Source organism: Podarcis pityusensis (assembly GCF_964106645.2).
Source record: "Podarcis pityusensis genome assembly, chromosome: 2".
Classification (NCBI taxonomy): Eukaryota; Metazoa; Chordata; class Lepidosauria; order Squamata; family Lacertidae; genus Podarcis; species Podarcis pityusensis.
The window spans coordinates 51,705,447-51,725,552 of NC_138029.1; the positions used below are offsets into that span (position 1 = coordinate 51,705,447).

At 45.1% G+C, this 20,106-nt stretch overlaps 1 protein-coding gene across 4 annotated transcripts in view; it reads right to left on the reverse strand.

The window, feature by feature from the left end:
- The window catches only part of ADRB2 (adrenoceptor beta 2), a 59,412-nt gene extending 49,186 nt beyond the window's left edge, over positions 1 to 10,226 (reverse strand). The window contains exons 1-2 of one of the 4 annotated variants that reach the window (XM_080997229.1): positions 8,607 to 10,226; positions 2,978 to 4,069 (exon numbers count right to left, since the gene is read on the reverse strand). In XM_080997229.1, the coding sequence (XP_080853355.1) occupies positions 3,867 to 4,069; positions 8,607 to 9,807 (1,404 nt within the window). In that variant the 5' untranslated portion in view covers positions 9,808 to 10,226 and the 3' untranslated portion in view covers positions 2,978 to 3,866. Of the gene's footprint in view, positions 1 to 2,977; positions 4,070 to 4,102; positions 6,292 to 8,606 lie in introns of those variants that run through there. The other 3 variants (XM_080997232.1, XM_080997231.1, XM_080997230.1) reach the window with 3 other exon arrangements.
- Between the last annotated feature and the right edge of the window lie 9,880 nt (positions 10,227 to 20,106).

Genomic DNA, 20,106 nt, shown 5'->3' on the forward strand with positions numbered 1-20,106 from the left:
TCCTCTCCCGCCCCAGCCTGAGGTCCCCCGTCCATTTGGTATGGACTGCAAGCACAAGATTATACAAGGTTCACGTGGAATTCAAGCAGCAGAAGTTGTGGACTGAATCTCAGAATTTAGGGTAGCTGAGATAGCACAAAGGCTCCATGTGCGAGCTGATCCAAAGCGAAAATTGGGCGAAGGCATGTAATATGCTGACAGCACCAACTTGCCTCTTGCTGCTGAGTCAGCCGACAGATTTCTGCAGTTTCCCATATCTCCTGGAATATTTGCAAGCACTGTCATGAGGGCAGAAAACTCACAGAGCACAACAGCTCAGTACCCTGTGTCATCAAAATGGGGCGCTCCTGGAGTGATAACTTGAGTAAACTGCAGCAAAACATGTCCCAGGAAGTTTTTAACTCTGCATACTAGGCTGCCACCAATATTAATGTAATATTTTCGTTTTCCAGCAATTTGCTCAGCAATAAAAAAGATTAAGCCATGTGAAATATTTTCACATAGTTTATGGACCCAGTCATGCAACAACCACAGATCGGCAACCAATGGCTGTGTTTGTACATAACAATAAGCCAGACTTTTTGACATGTCATTGTTTATTGTGTATGAGCATCATGCTGGTACTTGCTGCCCAATTTGCTCCTGTTTCACTCCTCCCCAGCAGGAGCATGATAAGCAAATCAGAAAGCTTCAGCTTCCTGTTACGTTTGAAGCAGAAATCATGGTTTGTTGCTCCCCAACAAGCCATGGCTACAGGTTGGCTGGTGATCGTGGCTTGTTAGAGAGAAATAAACCACAAGCTCTGATTCAGACATAATGCAAAGCTAAGGCTTCCTCAGTTATTTATCCTGCTCACACCAGAGGAGGTGAAGTGAGTGTACCAGCATACTGCTCACTCTAGATAAATCACTGTAAGACAGAAAGTCCAGCTTACAATGTGCAAATGTAGCCAGAGTCAAGCATAGCCTTGGTGCAACCTCAACCCCAAAGAGCCAAGCAATCACACCAAACTACAGCTCTAGGTGATGGTCAATCAGAGTAGAAATATACACAAGGGAAGAGTACTGAAGCTGCTGGCCTTACTTCCCAGGGAATAGGGGTCTCATAAGAACTCTCAGCACACTTAACAAATCCATGATTCTTTCGGGAAAGTCTTGACTGCTTTAAGAGGTATGATACTGCTTTAAATGCATAGCGTGTGGATGGAGCCCAGAAGTCTGTTTTTATTGCTGTCTCTATTGAATATATAATTTCTGTAAACTACTTAGAATATTGTTTTTTTATTAAGTGGTATGTTAACCTTTTTAAACAAATAAAAAAAAAATTGTGGTATAGTGGTTAGTGTGTGAAACTGGACCTGGGAAGACCTGAGATCAAATTCCCACTCAGCCATGAAGGTCATTGGGTGAGCTGAGGCCTGTCGCTCTCCCTCAGTCTAATTGCAGCTCATGAAGTTGTGTAGATAAAAGGCAACACGGTGGAGAAATATGGGTGTTGCCTTGAGCAACTTGGAGTTAAGAGAGGATACAAATGTAGTAAACAATTCTATCTATAATAAAGACTGGTTCTGACACCTTTGTCTGCAGGTGTGTATTAGGCTGCAGTCCTAAGCTTACTTACCTGGAAGTATGTCCCACTGAACTCAGCAGGGCTTACTCTGAGTAGACATGTATAGTTTTGTATTCTGAGTCTTCTTTAGGGAATCCTGAAATACTGTTGGCAGAGTAAACATGTTTGCATTCCAGTGAATGTGCTGTACTGCATGCTAGTCTCCTGTACCTAAGCCAGTGATTTGGTCTCTCTGGAAAATTTTGAATCGGGGGGGGGGGGGGTGGAATTGCAGGAAAATGCCCTATTCAAATCAGAGGTATGTGCCATAGAGTAATTTACAATGTTTTTAGTAAGCAAATCTAAAAAAGTTGAAACTGTTAGACCTGCTTAATATTGCATCTGAAGTGGTCATCCGTTCATTGATATTAATGAGCTTATGAAACGGAATATTTTCCGTGGAAAAATAAAATGCCTGGAAATTTTCCCAAAGCGTTTTTCATTTTGGAATATTTTCTCCCCACACCACTAACCTAAAAGCCATATGCTGTGTGAAACAGGCTTCATTAGCAAACATCATCTGATTTTGCCAAGTCCCCTGTGTCAGGTTTCACAGTGCTAGGACAGTCTGTTAATGTTTATCTGAAGAGAAAATGTTTTTGTTGACTTGTTGACTTTTCTCAATTGTGTACCCTTCTAGGGCCATTATTCCACATACAGTACAGCCCTGAGATGTGATCAGGCTTCTTACGAAGATGAAGCAACACACTGGGCCTGCTTAGGACCTCATAATGAGCAAGAAGAGGGGAGGAACCAATCAATAACACTAAAAAACAAAACAAAAACCGCAATGATCTGCCTGCTGTTTGAGTACGATGATTGGTATCCAGCAAGCACAAGGCACCCAAGAACATGTCGTGTGGAATACTACTAGGAGAAGCTCCCTCAATCTAAACTTCATTTTTCTAAACACTGAAATATCTACTGAGTTTGAATCTACTTTAAAACATACTTCAAGACCCAAGATGCACTTCATTGCAAGGAGGCTGTAATAGTAGTGTTTTTATTGCTTTCTCTTCTCCTTCCACACTTATTCAGTTTGGAAAGTCCATGGGATGCGGGTGGCACTGTGGGTTAAACCACAGAGCCTAGGACTTGCCGATCAGAAGGTTGGCGGTTCAAAACCCTGCGACGGGGTGAGCTCCTGTTGCTCGGTCCCTGCTCCTGCCAACCTAGCAGTTTGAAAGCACGTCAAAGTGCAAGTAGATAAATAGGTGGGAAGGTAAATGGAGTTTCCGTGCGCTGCTCTGGTTCGCCAGAAGCGGCTTAGTCATGCTGGCCACATGACCCGGAAGCTGTACGCCAGCTCCCTCGGTCAATAAAGCGAGATGAGCGCTGCAACCCCAGAGTCGGTCACGACTGGACCTAATGGTCAGGGGTCCCTTTACCTTTACCTTTAAGTACCTCACCCTTCAGATTGTCCAAATTACCTGTGCTCTTGATTCTCCACCAATTTCCCTCCTTCATGGGGACCTCAGTGTTAAATAAGCCCCCCAACAAAACATGTGTTTCAAAAGGTTGGCAATAGTGCAGAGCGTTGAGTTTTACAGTATCCCAGATTCGTTGTCCTAGAAGGTTCCTCTCCTTACATTCTGTTTCATAGTGCTCTGTCCATTCTTGGGCCAGAAACCCTAGTCTGAGCTCAATGGACCAGTGGTCTGATTCCATCAAAGACACCTTTCTGTATACAGGAACAGGAAGCATGTTTCATAATTACAACACATGTTTACTCAGCAGTAAGTCCCACTGTGTTCATTGGTGTTTACTCCATTGTAAATCCATTTAGGATTGTAACCTATGGGTAAATGAAGAGATACAGGAGACAATCCATGATTGCTTTCCTATCCTGTTTGGAAAGAGAGCTGCTCTGAGCCTATCCCTTAAGTGTACTTGACAAGCAGGAGGGAGAATTGTCAGAGTTCCGCCAGTAGGATTTCCCCTCCAAAGCTTGCAGCAACATGTCCTTCCTCTTGCATCCAAGTTCAGGAAGGGCCGGGCTTTTGAGTCCCGTAATAACTTGACCTGAGTAAAAACAAGCCTCAAGCCTGACAGAGGCACAAGTTGAAAGGTTTATGAAGGTGCATTATGGGACGGGAAATATGAATGTGGCAAAAAATGCTTTTGAACTGCAGAGCTTTTTTAAAAAATGAAGTGAGCCATGATTGTATAATGGTTAGTACTCTGTGTTGTGAACTGCAGAGCTAAGGGGTTTGGCTGTACTCAGAAAGCAGAGGTAGATGGAAGAGTTTTGTGAAAAATTAAATGCTGCACATTTTGCAAACAGCATTTCTCATGAGACTCAGCAAATCTTTCACTGGTTCAGCCAGAAAGGAGACAGGCAGGCAGGAGTCTTCTTCTGTGTTTCCAGAGAAAGGAACTTCCCTATCAAGCACGTGTTGAATAAAGACACACCAGCCAGGGCATGCCGTTAATGAATGAGTGATGCCCATTGTGGTGTTTGCTAAGCAAAAAAAAAAGGGAGTGTAAAACAGCAGAAAGTCCATCAGTGCTTTAATATGTACAAAACAAAGAGAGGCAATCCCAAAGGCGTTTTGAGCACAAACAACTCTCCATACATTCCGGTCAACACTATACAGTTCATACCACTTGCTCTCACTTTCATTAAGAGTTGTTTGCAGACTTTTGTTCTTGTTTTGAGAAAGGCTTTCAGCCTTTATTTGTTTGTTTGTTTGTCACGGTGATCAATGTCCGGCCTGCAGACAACACCGTGAACTACCTTACCACAAAAAGATTGCAAATGCCAGTTTCATATCACAATGCAAAAATTGTTCCCTCCCCCCATACATCATACATGCTTCTCATTACTTTACAATTCTTTTAGCAGCCCCTTGCTTGAAATTACATTGTGTCAGACAATAAACAAAATATAAGTCCATACATATTTATATAAAGTGCTTTGAGTGCGTCCCCAACACACTTTTATTTTAAAGTGAGGCTAGGCCTAAAAGAACAAGTTTTCCCCCTTCCCCAATGTTTTTCCCATCAAGACACTATTCTAGGAAACTTCTTATTAGAATTCTCAGGGTCCGATCCAAACGTATTTATTGGCTGCCGGCAGCATGAAAGACACCATGATTGGCCAGTAGCTATTTCAAGCAATTAAAATAATAATAATGGACAAACACATTCAAAGATATTGAAACAACAACAGTTCTGTGCTAACAGGAAGTCTCTGATATTAAGAGAGCCAAGGAAAATGACTTCAGCTTCCAAGAAGTTGACCTATCACTCAAAGCATCATTTCAGAGAGATGGAAGAACTTTCGCTTTGAATGTCACATGACATGAATCAAACCCAGGCAACTACCTTGGCCCCTTAGATATGCCTGCAGGAAGAGGGAAGAGGCAAAGAGGTCTGCCCTGACACCACACAAGGTTGTTAATGTAGAAAGGGGACAAGAACTCGTTGAAGGAAGACAAGGCATTCTCTGATGCCTGGGATTTCTAAACCACTGCTGCTTGAGTTTTGAAGTTGGATTGTTTCAACAAACCATAGCTAAAATTAACCAGAGTTTAGAATTGGGGCATAATGCTAAACTGCAGTAACTAGAAACAGATGTGAAATCTTCTCATCTCCTTCTCAGGGATGTGCCAGAGGAGGAGAGGTGCACAAACCGAAGGCAGCTCATTCCCATCCTCATAAACCATGGTTTACTGTGTTTTATAAATTTACCTATGGTGAACTAATATCCTTAAAAATGCTGGGGATGGGTTTCAATATTGCAAACATAAGAAATATATATATAGTATTATGTTTTACTCATTGCAATTTCCCTGATGTTTACAGCGGGGGTAGGGGTGGGGGAGAGAATCTCTGGTTGTTCTGGGGAGCTTAAAATAGCACTCTGTTCCCAAAAGATTGGGAAGGCCTTCACTTCAGCTACCCAGATGCTAAGTGGAAGAATTAGAATAATAATGAGCAGATAGGCAGACAAACAGGAAATGAAAATGTGCCACTGCCTTGTAGAGAGGCAGCAGATTGCATTATATCCTCTGCTGTGTCAGTCTCGGGCACTTTCACATCCCCTTGTCAATCATGCCCTGAAAATAAAGTTGTGCATGGAATGGGGGAGGGTTGTACTTATGTAAAACATCAATAGTTAGATCATCTGCAAGTTTGTTCTGCGTCCTGACAGGACCAAAGACCCTGACGACATAGCTTGGCACTTGTCTTCCACCCACTTCAGACTTCCTACCCCCCTCTTTCTTGCACCTGTTAACTCATGCATCATATCAGGTTCCCATCTGACAGCCCTGGAGCTGACATAAAGGAAACTCAGAAGAAAAGGAAAGCAACATGTCAGAAAAATCTAACAAACCAGAAAGTAGGCAAATCAAAACCAGGCTGAGCTGACTCAGCGTTTCTCCATAAAAAGGGATCCTATGCTCCAGCTCCCAGGAAACTGGGTATAGGACTGGCAGCCTTAGAAAGTCTCCTATGGAGCCATAGGCTGTTTCAAAAGTGTGTCTAAAAATACTGAATCCTTTGAAATACAATGAATCACAATCTTCGTTGCCATGAGTCAAATTAATCTGGAAAAAAAACAATGCATACTTCCTTCTGTCTGGTCCCTTCCAACTCCACGATTCTATGAGTCTTCTCCTCTCCCAAGTACATTAGAAATTAATGGGAGTTAGGCTTTGGTTGCCAGGTGAGGGAGCTCTGTGCCAATGGAAGAAACACAAATGGATTTTTAGGAAGCTGCCTTATATTGAGTCAAATTGGTCCATCTAGCTCAGCACTGGCAAAGGCACTCCATGGTTTCAGACAGGATTCCTCACCAGCCCTACCTGGAGACGCTGGGACCTTCTGCAGATGCTGCCTTTCTCGATTATTTCATTTCATTATTCTGTATTTCACTACATCTATGGGTTATGCACGACAGGTCACTGTGTCATATACTACAACCGAAAGAGGCTCACATCCAGCAGTTCACATGGAAGGTGGCCAATGTTTGCTGGCCCACTCATAATATGTGTGTACACCACACAGAGAGAGATAGATACCCACTAAACTGAGTCGGACAGCCTCAGGGAGATGATTGTGCATCCCCAGCAACAGTTTCAGCCTTATTAGTAAAGCTCAGTTCAGATGTGAAAGCAAAAACATTCAGAATAATATTTCAAGAATTATCTCCTGCTTCTAGAATCCTAACAGTTTGTCATTTGTTGTCGTTGTTTGAGATGTTTTTATTTTTTTCGAATCAAAAAGTGACAAGAGTTGTACACCCTACTCAGATCAGGAAACACGGTGAGTTTGATTGACACAGCAACAAGCTTTGTCACGACACACTTTCAGCTTTTGTTCAAAAGCAGCAGCACTCATTAGTTTTGCAGAAGAGCACAGAATGATTTGCGGGCCCAGAACAGAAAAGGAAGGCAGTCTTTACAAAGAACCAAAAGGGGCAAGATGTCTGATGGTGCAAGGGGAAGTGGCTATACAGCTCAGTGAACCTAAAATACAAATGGCCACATAAACCCTTTACTTCACCTAAACACCTCCAGGGCAGGGATGAGGTAGACCATCAAGCACACTGGGTACTAATTTAACAAATGAAGAAGGACTATAATAGGCCAGGTCAATCCCAGATCTATCCCAGAATTCATTGCCTGTGGGTTCTTGTGGGCTGTGCTTTAGTCAAACAGAAAGAGTGGAATTAGTGGAAAGGGAGTGATTACTACCTTAATTATAGTTGTAATAGGTTAATGCCTTTAAAATCATTCCATAAACTTAACTAGTTAGTGGGGGGGGGGGGTTCCTAAATGAGAACAGCTTGCTAGCTACTTGTTGATCCAAAACCAGCAAAGCACTGCTCTGAGTAATAAATACCTTTACCTTCCTGTCATTGCTGGGCTAGAAGTCAGAGAAGGGCAAATGAAATCATTGGCACAGCAGGTGATTCAGCTCCTCTGCCCTTAGAAATGAAATGCTGCTTTATACCCTAATGCAAACTAGGCTTAAAGGTATTTCACTTCTAGGTCTCTTGCTGTCACTTTCTGGGTTATGGCAACGGCAGCAAAAAGTTTGGGTTAATGATTTTACAAGGTTTAATGCACACAGGTTCCATGTCATCTAAGCTGACACCCAGTCCATTTGCCAAGACTCTAACAGGGAACAGTGAGCCCCAATGCAGGACACCAGCATATTATTGCCTTGGGGAAATTATCATAAATGAACAGCGAGGGAGGACTGGTTTCGCTGGAAAGCAACACCAGGTACTGCTTTCACAACTACATAAGTATCTGGCATTTGAATAGTGCCGGCTAATGAAAATGAGATAAGATCAGGGTTGTGTGGGTAGAAAATAAATACAAATCTAAATTGAAGGGGAATTGAAAGGGTTTTTTGTGCTAATATCAACAAACAGCTGACATTAGTGAGGATTTCAAAGGTAATGCTTGCTGCAGCGAAGAACATGTTCAGGAAACTTGGTCACTACTACGGACAATATTCTGAAAACAAAAGTAAACACTTGACTTTACAGATTCCTAAGCACTCTACAGCCAACCCTAACTTCTTGCCTTAAAACAGTCTTTAAAGCTATTGTTTTCCAACGAAAGGGTGAGCCATCAGTAGCACCAAATTCCTTCTTGCGTGTAGGGATTTCAGTTTTAGGAACAGCAGCTCAGTTCAATATTATTCCTACACCTGTGAGGTAGATGAGTTTGGTAACACTACATCACAAGAATAAACTCCTTTGTAGGCTAACCCCTGCAGTGTCTTAACCCTCGGTGGAAGAAGGGAGCTCTAATATGCACATATACAAATCCACATATGCCCATCCTTAAACATTTCCATTGACTGCTAAACTACGGGGCAGCTCCCACATTCTGGGTAAACCTTGTCTTGAGTGCGGCTGCCAGACAGCCACTACATTCTAGTCTCTGCACTTTGCAATGACAACAATCACGACAAGAGGGAGTCCCCTGTGCTAGGTTCGGTCTCCTGGGAGTTAATGCTACCATGCAAGACAGTACCTTTACAGTGCAAAAACTCTTCCCCAGCATGGGGGCTTCCTTCTTCGCACAGCAGTTCGCTAGCCTTCTCTTGTCCCATATGATAGCCATTGTGATCCCCATTGAAATCGTTTTTCCCATTGCTGTTGGAATATCCATTGACGTACATTTTCAGGGCAGACCTCCGGAAGCAAAGGATCTCCTGGAAAGCATACCTGAAGTCTGGGCTTCGGCAGTAAATCAAAGGGTTGAAGGCCGAATTGACATATCCCACCCAGTTCAAAAAGATGTACACAAATTTGGGGATGACGTCCTCCGAGACGACATGCACAATGTTGACGATGAAGAACGGGAGCCAGCACAGCGTGAAGGTGCCCATGATAATGCCCAGGGTTTTGAGTGCTTTGTGTTCCCTCAAGCAAAACTTGGATGCCCTCCTGTGGATTCCCCTTCCAGCCTGCTGTTCCTGCTGTGAACTTTGCTGGTGGAACCTCCCTTCGCATTTGCCTATCTTCTTCAGCTGCTTCTGGGCCACCTGGAAGACCCTGGCGTAGACAAAGACCATGACTACCAAGGGCAAGTAGAAGGAGATGATGGAAGAAGTGATGGCATACTCTTTGTTGGTGAAGAAGTCGCAGCAAGTCTCATCGGCATAGCACTCTTTGGCCTTGGAGTCCGTGGCTCTGTACCAGTGCATCTGGATGGGCAAGAAGGAGGTTAGGATAGAAATGACCCAAACCAACAGGATGACCATCCTGGCTTTATTCTTGGTCAGGAGGCTTTGGTACTTGAAGGGGGAGGTGATGGCGAAGTACCTGTCCACGGCAATGACGCACAGAGTCTCGATGCTGGCCGTCACGCACAGCACGTCGATGGCGGTCCAGAACTCGCACCAGAAGTTCCCGAACTTCCACGTGAGCTGGATGATGTGGCTGGCTCCGAAAGGGACCACCGCCAGCCCCATCAGCAGGTCCGCGCAAGCCAGCGACGTGATGAAATAGTTGGTGACCGTCTGCAGCCTCTGGAAGCGGGCGATGGCGGTGATCACCAGCACGTTGCCGAAGACGATGGCCAGCACTATCAGGGACATGAGGATGCCCATGCCCACCACCCAGCTCTCTTCCGAGCCGGTGGAGTTGCCCGCGCTCTGCCCGCTGCTGCTGCTGCTGCTGTTGGCGCCCAGCGTGGCTTGCAGGGCGCTGGCGGCGCTCACCGCTTCCATCGCGCTCGGCCCCTCCGGGAAAGCAGCCGCGTCCGAGCCCTTCTTGCGCGCCGCTCTTACTTGGAGCGCCTCTCGGCAGGTCCGCGCGCCGAGGGTCTGTCCGTCCCGCCGGGTGTGACCAAGGCTCCGAAGCGCCCGGCCGCTGACCCCTTTGCAGGCTCTCTGCTCTCAGTGGCCGCTATGGGCGCGCTGGAGAAGATCCAGGCTTGGCGAGCGCACGCGGGGCTTGGCGGGACCGGGAGCCGCATGCAGCCTGCCGCCGCGGAGGCATTTGTCTGCTCGGACCCTCCTCCCTTTCGTCACCTCCCGACTGCCTAGAACTTGCCCGGAGCCCGTTATGTTGAGAGTGTGGGGGAGTTATAGGAACTCCCAGTTGTGACGTCGAGTACCTCCCAGCCAATAGGAGGTGGGGAGGGAGCCACACACAGAGACCGAGCGGCACAGTCGCGGCGCGGGCACCGACGGGCGGCAGCGGATCGCGGCGCCTTACGACTAGCTGCCCCGCGGCCGCCGCTTGCAGGTGCACGCAGTGAAGGCTCCGCTTTGGTCCGCCGCCGCCCGCAAACTCCCCGGTCCCGCGATCTGCCAGCTGACGCCGCTTGCTGCTGTGACTGCCCCTCGTTTGGGGCGCCTTGCTCCCAAAGCAGCGTCGGCTCCCGAGAGCGGAGAGCTTTGGGAAGAGCAACAGGAGAAGGGCCCGGGTGCGGAATTGTGCGCCACGCCTGGTGGGACGTGAGGCGCTTGGCGGGAAGGAGAGAGAAGATCCGGACGAGCCGACGAGCCTACTCTTGGGTGGTGGCGGAAGGGAGACTAGAGACACACACCCCGATCTCTTTCTCTGCAGCGCGCACTGCCCTCAGCCACTCTGCTTTACAGCAACGCTGCCCACCGCTACCCGAATTCAGACCCCATACCTACCCCTGCTTGGGGAACACACTCCTATTCCATAACGTCTGCACTCCGCAACTATAGCCTTTTGCCATCCCTTCTAAACCCGATGGTCGGCTTGTCCCTAGTTCTTCCAACGCATCCCGTTTTCTTGTGTTCGCCTCTACTGAAATAATGGCCCTATTTTGACTACGGGAGAGTTCTGTGTTAGAGCGTTGCTTTGCATGCAAAGAGTCCCAAGTTCATTCTGCAGCATCTCCAAGTAGGGCTTGGAGAGGACCGTTGTCTGGGATGCTAGCGAGCTACTGCTAGTCAGCATAGTAATAAAAAAATAAATAAATACTGAGCTGGGTGGACCACTGATCTGACTCATTAAAATGCAATTTTCCTATGAGCTGAGGCAGGGCTTAAAATGTTACTCTACTACACATTCTGGTGGTTTAGCAAAGCCAAGCATTGTTTGAGATTCCAGTCCTTCCCTTTGAATGGAGTGGGACTACCCAGATAGTAAACATTACTGAACGTGTTCCAGTTGCTGCTAAGGAATAAGAAGTGCAAGCAGATCCACTGTGAGTTTAAACCATTTTTAAAAGGGAGAAGAGGAGAGGAAACAATTAAGGTCAGTTTGCTAATGGTTAAACAGTTAAGGTCAGTTGCTAACATGGGTGGCGCTGTGGGTTAAACCACAGAGCCTAGGACTTGTCGATCAGAAGGTCAGCAGTTTGAATCCCCGCAACGGGGTGAGCTCCCGTTGCTCGGTCCCTGCTCCTGCCAACCTAGCAGTTCAAAAGCACTCTTAAGTGCAAGTAGATAAATAGGTACTGCTCTGGCGGGAAGGTAAACCGCATATCCGTGTGCTGCTCTGGTTCGCCAAAAGTGGCTTAGTCACGCTGGCTGTACGCCAGCTCCCTTGGCCAGTCAAGCAGGATGAGCGCTGCAACCCCAGAGTCGTCCGCGACTGGACCAAATGGTCAGTGGTCCCTTTACCTTTACCTTTTGCTAACAGAAGAGTCACAATGGCTCTGTGCCATTTCCAAGATCGGAGGCAGCATGCTTCTGAATACCAATTGCTAGGAAAGAACAGCGAAAGAGGACTATTCAAACTGCTGTAAAGGTACTTGTAATGTACAATCACCTCACAAAGCCCCAAATAATATCCACTCTGTTTTCGGCAGAGAGAGGTGCTGCTATAGTTCTCACAGTTACTTCATATGAAACTACTGACTTAGGCAGCCGCAGCAGTTCTGCTATGCATGTTTTGCCGAGAGTAAACTTTACTGGACACAGTGGGAATTACTTCTGTGTGCTCTTAAAGGGGGAACATTTTCCAGCATAGGAGGGCATGGCAGTGTCATACACTGGTCTATCTAGTCCACTATCATCTGCTATTTTGACTGGCAGCAGCTCTCCCAAGATCTCTCATGTGGAAAAGATCTTCCACATTCATAATAATGGAGATCCTGCAAAGCATGTTCTCTGCTCCTGTAGCATGGCTCCTCCCCAATCTGTGTTTTCCTTGGTTGTGTGTGTGTGTGTGAATGAAACTGTAGAGAAAACACTACAGGGGGTAGAAGGCCCCACAATGGCTGCATTCACACATTAACAAGCCAAGCTTTCTGGGTGAGAATGGTGTATTATGAATGAGTAGCGGGCTGGAGGGTGCTGCCTGATCACTCCCACTTTACTCCACCCTTGGCGTGAGCAGGATAAATAAGCCAGAAAGCCTTGACTTTCTCTTATGTCATGGTTTGTTGCTCACTAACAAGCCATGATCAATAGACCTGATGCCACTGTTTGTAGTTGGTTCGCTGGTGGTTTTTGTGAATGCTGCAGTCATTGTTGCTACATTGGAATGGTCGTTCCTCATGCCCAGCAGCAGATGCCTGCATGCCTGCCATTGGAAGCAGAATGGTGGAGTAAATGGACTTTGATCTGGTTCAACAAGGCACGTCTAACATTAATGGCGTGGAACAAAAAGTCACCTGCTCTGCATGCCACTTTGCAGACCTTTGTATTCCTGTTGCATAACACATCAAAGTGGGAGAATGTCTTAGCTGTGGACATGTGGAGTAACATAGCACCAGAAAGAATCTAGGGGGGGCTTCATAATATGGAGCTGCAATTCCCCACAGCAAACAGACATAATCCAGCTGGGAAATATCCCCCCTCGGCTCCATTCCAGTGCCAAGTAAGGTTCTCACCTGCAACACCGGTGATTATTCATAGAATTAATCTGGGATGAAAGGTCAGGCGCCATTGCAACTTGGACTGAAACATGCAGAGGAAGGGGCAATATTTAGAAGCAGGAAGGAGGAACTCTCCTAAAATGATGACACATGCCTCAAACTTCTGCCTACTTTCAGTGATACTGCTGTGTCCCTAGAGAACCTTTCTGCCATATGTTATGCGTATCCCAAGGCCATTAACAGTAACATATGGACTTTGTCATCATTTGGATAATGCTGTCTTTCACATTTTTAGGGTATATAGAAGGAAGGGTTTTCTTTTTAAAAATTCTTGAGAGAATAATGAGCAAGGGATCAAGTTTTGTAAGTTATGTGATGCATTTTAAGGATGTTGTTGTTCCACTGTGTTCTAGGGCTAAATTAAGTAATACAAGTAGAACCTGTTTGGCTGCCTTCACATTAAGGAGAGAGATAAATAATCATATCAAAAAGTAAATGAATAGTGTGGAATTTAACTAAATTTAACTCAGAGTAGACCCATTGAAATTAATGGACCTAACTTCATCATGTTCTTCCATTTCAATGGGCCTACTCTGAGTACCACCCTCTCCTCTCCTCCCTCTGCTAGCCTGTATGCTCCTCTTTGTTGTCACTGCTGTATTTTGGTGTTGATACAAAATAAATACAAGACTCATATTTTTAAAAAACAAAAACAAAATTCTCAGAAGGAAGTGACATTTGTGCTTGGACTGAAATATGCAGAGGAAGTGCCGTTGTTAAGAACCATGAAGGAAGAAATGTCCTAAAGTGAAGGTACATTACTTGAACTTTTTTGCTTGCTTTCTAACAGACCAGTTATGCAGCTAAGGGCCCAAATAACCTTTTTATCCAATTGTAAAGAGATTGTAAGGTTGGGCAAGAGGTGATTAATTGAACACGGACTGCCTAATACCTTCCCTTCATTAGAGAGAGTGACTGATTTCTCTCAATAGTTGGCCCACAGTGATTATGAAATAGTTGGAGACTACTCTGAAAGGCTGAGCTGTTTTGGCAAAAGAGCATACTTATCCTTCCACTCCTTAAACTAAGGTTCATAATAATCTGTGTGAGAAGAGAAACTGCAGCTGAAAATGGGGTTTCCATATTATTATTATTATTATTATTATTATTACTACTATTATTATACCGCCCTATACCTGGAGGTCTCAGGACAGTTCACAGAAAAGATCAACATAAAAACCACACTATATATAATCAAAATAAAACCAACAACCCAATTACACACACCCCCACACACCTGCTGACTTCTAACTATAGATCACTATTATGACTATCATTTTACATACCCATGAAAAAGAGGTAGTGTCCATTAGCCCAGAGACAGTCGAGTCTGGGCTCTGCAAGCATCTTACGATACTGGCTGTCCCTAAAAGATATCTGATGTGGGAGCTGTGGATTGCAGCTGCCTGCTGGAGTGCTTCAGCTGCGCATCTCCACCTGTGCTCAACCGGCATATTTGCAAATAAATGCAGACCAATAGGCTTCCAGCAACCTTCCAAAGGAAATGAAACCTGGGTAAGTGCTGCACCACTGGAACTTCTCATCACTGCAGAAATCCCACCCTAAAAGCTATAAAATCACAGGTATGTAGGAGCCTCCACCTCCCCCCCAAAAAACCCCATATAGTCAAACCTCAAGCATATTATTATATATATACATATTGGCTGTTAGTGGCATGGACTGCGCCTTGTGCTCTAGTTAGACACTGAGCCAGACTCGGTGATATACCCACTCAAAAAGGACACTCCTGTGGAGGGCTGGGTGTGGAATTTGGGGTGTGGACCTCCAGTTTCATATATGTTGGCTATTTAGAACCCAGAGTTTTAAATCATGTGTGGAGCTTTCACAAATACAAAAGGCTCCCTACCTCAGAAGTTCACCCTCCAACTCATGGAGGGCAATGCAGGCAGCAACAGAGGGGGCAAAGCTTAGCACGTTCATCCTTGCTACTTGTACGAGTAGGAGCTGTGGGTATTGTTACAATGCCCAGAGAGGCAACAGTCATTCTTCCCAGCTGCTATAATGTGAGTATTATAGAATGTCAACTATGTAGCCAATAGCAGAGAGAGAGAGAGAGAGAGAGAGAGAGAGCAGGCATTTTTTTTAATCCTCTTGTATCAGTTTGGGGCTTAACACCATGTCTAGTTAAGGATCTTAAGCTTCTTGAAGGATAATTAAGACTGAAGTTATCACAGCTATTTGCAGCAAATAACTAAACATAAAAGGAAATATATCCTGTCCTGGTGAGGTGGCACATTCTTCTGGGAAAATCTACTAGATGCTATTCCATTTCTCAACCTGGTTGGTATCATTGACTGTAAGAATGGTGACATCCAAAACCACCAAACACCCAATGTTGAACAATCATGTACTTTGTTGTCACTGCTGTCTAATAGCTGGAGTCTGTTATGTCATCACATGGGACAGCCAGGAACATGTCTTGCCACAGTCCCCTTAACTTCCTCTCCTCAGCTGATTAAGCAGCAGCAGTGAGCACATGCAACTGGTTTTGCTGTAGCAAGTTTTGATAAGAGAGCAAAATGAATCTGTTCTACTCCCTAAAATTGCAGAATGAATCACAAATGTAACCATGGCATGTAAAGGGAGAAGTCCAGAGTACCACAGATCTACTTCAGAAAGCTGCATCTTCGTCATCCAGCACAGCAAGGAGGTGGCGTGTTTTCATCAACTACTCACCTTGCCAATTGGGCAGGTTGTTTCTGAAAGGTCTTAGATCTGCAGCTTCATGTGGACATTGTGATTCCACTCCAAACATGCTGTTTGCTCCAGCATTCACCTTGGGTTCTTTACATGCTCTGCATCTGCAGTTGGGGACAGTCTTGTTTCTGGACACCAGTTGCTAGAAACTGCAGGAGTGGAGAGCACTGTTGTGCCCAGATCCTGCTTGTGGACTTCCCATAGGCATCTGGTTGGCTGCAGAGAACAGGTTATTGGTCTGTTCCATCAGCCTTTTCTTACATTATTATCACAGATTTTGCTGGAGCAAAATCCAGCCATATCCCTATTCCAGTGGAGGCTGGTCTACTAGGGCGAATGGGACATTGCTCCACCAACCTCAGCCCAGCCCCCATCCACCTGCCTTATTACAACCAGTCCTTAGTTCAAGGTTGCTCTCGTAGAACTCAGCAGAGAGCATGGTGACAAGCCTAGAATTTGTGGACTCCTCCTGTCCTTAGCTCTGGCTCCCCATACCTCTTTGCTTTCCACTCTGCCACCTCCAATGTGCACCAACTACCACTGCCATATTAATTCTCTAAGCCACAACTTTGGTCTGAAGTAGCGCACCAAGGGGAACTCTCTCCCTTGTATTTTGCCTGCCTCTGCAGTGCCTTATCTGATACCACTGTGGGAATATGTAGAATACATGCAATAGCCCCTGGTGCAGGTGTAACACAGTAGATGAAGCAGGTAGCAAGACCCTCATGATATTCTTCTATAGTGGTTAGAGTGTTGGACCTGGGAGACCAGGGTTCAAATCCCCACTCAGCCATGAAGCTCATTGAGTTACCTTGGGCCAGTCACTGTCTCTCAGCTGAACATACCTCACTGGGCTGTTGTGAGGATAAAATATAGTGAGAACTATGCACACTGCCTTAAACTCATTGGATGAAAAGATGGTATATAAAACCAAGAAATAAATGAAATAATAAAATCATAAACCTGGAAATGTCACCAGTGCATCCATCCCTGTGCTATACATAGAAGTTTTCTCACTTCAAGCAAAAATGAGTTAGTAAGATATGACAAATACAGGAAATTCAAACATGACCACAATTTCACTAGATACCTTCACTTACACATTGAAGAGAAACTAAATATACTGGCAACTTTTTTGTTTTTGCAAAAGGCACACTCCCATACCTATTATTTATTTTTGTTTTTAAGTTGTAATCATTCATCTTGTTTTTATTATTACTTGTAAGCCGCTCTGAGCCTGGCCTTGGCTGGGGAGGGCGGGGTATAAATAAAAAATTATTATTATTATTATCAATGTAATACTTCATTTTTTAAAAACCAGGTCCTATAAAACAGGTATTGCACAAGGTTTTGCAAGTCCAAAGGTGCAACTTCTGGCATGACTTTGTTTACACTCAGTCACAAGAGAACAAAATGGAGCAATACTAGTCTTCACATAAGATGGATTTCAGGAATCCAGGCCTGCTGTCATTTGAAGAAATATGGAGTGCAAAGGAGACACTGAAGCAGTGCGGTGTAACTTAACTTTAGGGTTGATTGTGTCTCTTTGCTAATTAATGTTAGTTTGAACACTCTCAATAAAACACAGGGAGGTAGCTCTTTGCTTGCCTTTATCAAGCAACTACTTTGCTCATAATCATAGTGCCTACTGGTTTACAACAGCCTAAAGAACTGGAACAAGCCAGGACATTCATACAGTAGTCACATGTTTCAGGAAGTTATCTTGTCATTTTTGGAGATTGTGCTGAGATGGTACTTTGTGTCCTTTGCCTGCTGTTTGTTGGGCTTCATTGCCTTGGCCACTCATCTGAAAATGCAAATTTGCTCCCATCAGGAGCCAGGGTGACTTGATGATTAATATTCTGGATCTTAAAAGGTAAAGGTAAAGGACCCCTGACAGTTAAGTCCAGCCACGAACGACTCTGGCGCTCATCTCACTTTACTGGCTGAGGGAGCTGACGTTTGTCCGCAGACAGTTTTTCCGGGTCATGTGGCCAGCATACCTAAGCCGCTTCTGGCAAAACCAGAGCAGCGCACAGAAATGCCATTTACCTTCCCGCCAGAGCGGTACCTATTTATCTACTTGCACTTTTTGGCATGCTTTTGAACTACTAGGTTGGCAGGAGCTGGGACCGAGCAACGGGAGCTCACCCCGTTGCGGGGATTTGAACCACCGACCTTCCCCTCAGTTTAGACCACCCGCGTCCCATATTCTGCATCTTGGTGCCTGGTTAAGTTCAAATTGTTAAGCCTGGTCCCACAGAATAACCTTGTGGGGGGATCATTCTGATGGGGATCAAGTGAGTGGTCCCCTCATAGTGATCCCTCTGCATGCAAAAGGTCTGGCTCTGACATCACCTGTTGTATGTATATATGCATGTATTACATTTGTATCCCACCATTCCTCTGAGGAGCTCATAGTTCTCCCTCTCTCCATTTTATTCTCTCTACAACCCTGTAAGACAGTTTAGGTTGAGAGACAGTGAGTGGCTCGAGGTCACCCAGTGAGCTTCATGGTTGAGTGGAAGTTAGAATGCAGGTTAGTCCAACCCATAGCTGTCAACGTTTCCCTTTTTTTAAGGGAAATTCCCTTATTCCGAATAGGATTCCTCGCAAGAAAAGGGAAAAGTTGACAGCTATGGTCCAACCTGCCTGCCACTCTGCCACACTGGCTTTGGTAGTTCTTTATTGTTACCTGCAAATCTCTCAAAGTTCACTGTGTTTATTCTTTTGAAAGAACGTTCTCATTAACAAAGCTGCTTAGGGCTCCACATTGCACGCATCAACTACTTTGGACGTTCCCAAGCTCATGATGGGTTGGGCACAGCTGACCGAAGATACTGGTCCTGCTGTCCTCAGGACTTCAGTTAGCTTCCTCATTGACTTCACTGAAAGTGCTGCAAAAGGGGGTGCTATTTTAAGTAGTCGTACATGTGACACACACAAACAATACACAACAGCTTGACGAGAGCCAGTCGGGCTTTTTGAGCATTCCTGTGTAATGGCTGAAAAAGTGCCAAATGCTTTTGGGTGTTGTTAAGGATTTGAAAGGAAGATAGGGAAAGGGATCTGGATTTTGCATAGCTCCCCCCCCCCACACACACACTCACACTCTCTCTCACACTTGTTCACTCATGCTAACTACGATAAGAGTGCATACAACTCAACTGAGCAGGCGAGCAGGTATCACAGCATGATCACCAGCTTTTACCCAGAAATATGCCTGTCTTTGTGTTCCAGTGCTGGTTACCAACCCACCCCCATCCCAGTTCACAGAGGTCAGGTTTTGGTTTGGTTTGGTTTGGTTTGGTTTGTTGAGGGGCTGATAGAAACAGATAAAGTGCAGTGATAGGGATGGACAAATCTGCTCATTTCAGTTTCTCTCAGCTAAGGCCTAGTACAGGACAGGCATGGGTGAAGAGGTCAGATTTGGTTTCTCTTGTTTCTCATATTTCCAGTCAAGCACAACGGTTCATGTTTTTACATCAGTTTAAAAAAGAAGTCCTCATGAGAGTTGGTCAGCATTTTAATGCAAATTTTTCCTGTATGCATTTTTAGATGCATTTTTGCCTAATATACATATTTTTGCAAGCAATTTCCCCTAAGACAGGGGTCTTCAACCTTTAAGACAAAAAGAGCCACTTGGACCCGTTTCCGAAGGAAAAAAACCTGGGAGCCGCAAAACCGGGAAGGTGACGTCGGGACGGTGCGTGACTAACGCACGCACCGCCCCCATGCGACGTCACAGCCAGTACAGCGCCCGCCACAGTGGGGAGTGTCGGGGCGCACAATGCGCCTCCTCCCCTCGCTAGTATCTGCCCCGGAGCCGCGGCAAAGGTGTAAAAGAGCCACATGTGGCTCCGGAGCCGCGGGTTGCAGACCCCTGCCCTAAGATAATGCATTTTTGTATGTTATTTTCAGTAATATTTTTATTCTCACTTATGAACACATTACTTGGCTAGAGAATTGAATCCCAAACTTTGGAAAAGTACAAATTGTGAAGGATGGCTCTGTTTTGGTTTGCAAATTTGGTAGGTTTGCCTTTAAATGTGAACTGAGTCAAACATCTCCCCCACCACCTTGGACCTGAAGGAATCTGCAGCTGAATTGAAATGGGCCAACTGTTTTCAAGTGCAAGGAGTTTGTGTGTTTGTTGTTTTTAAGGCCCCTCAGCACTGAAGTTCCTTAGCAACATGACCAGTTTGTAAGACCAGATGAATGATCTCAAAGCAATATAGGAAGTTGCAGTATCAGTGTAGGCACTGGGTAGGCCACAGTATCATATCTGCTTTCACAAGTCACATTATAAAGGCATATATGAACAAATCAGAAACTATTAAAATGGGAGAACGAGGGAGAATTATACTAAGAGGTTTAGAATGCTATATGTTTGACAATAAGGTTTGGTATGTTTGCATAGCAAAAAGATTTAACAGGATACAATCAT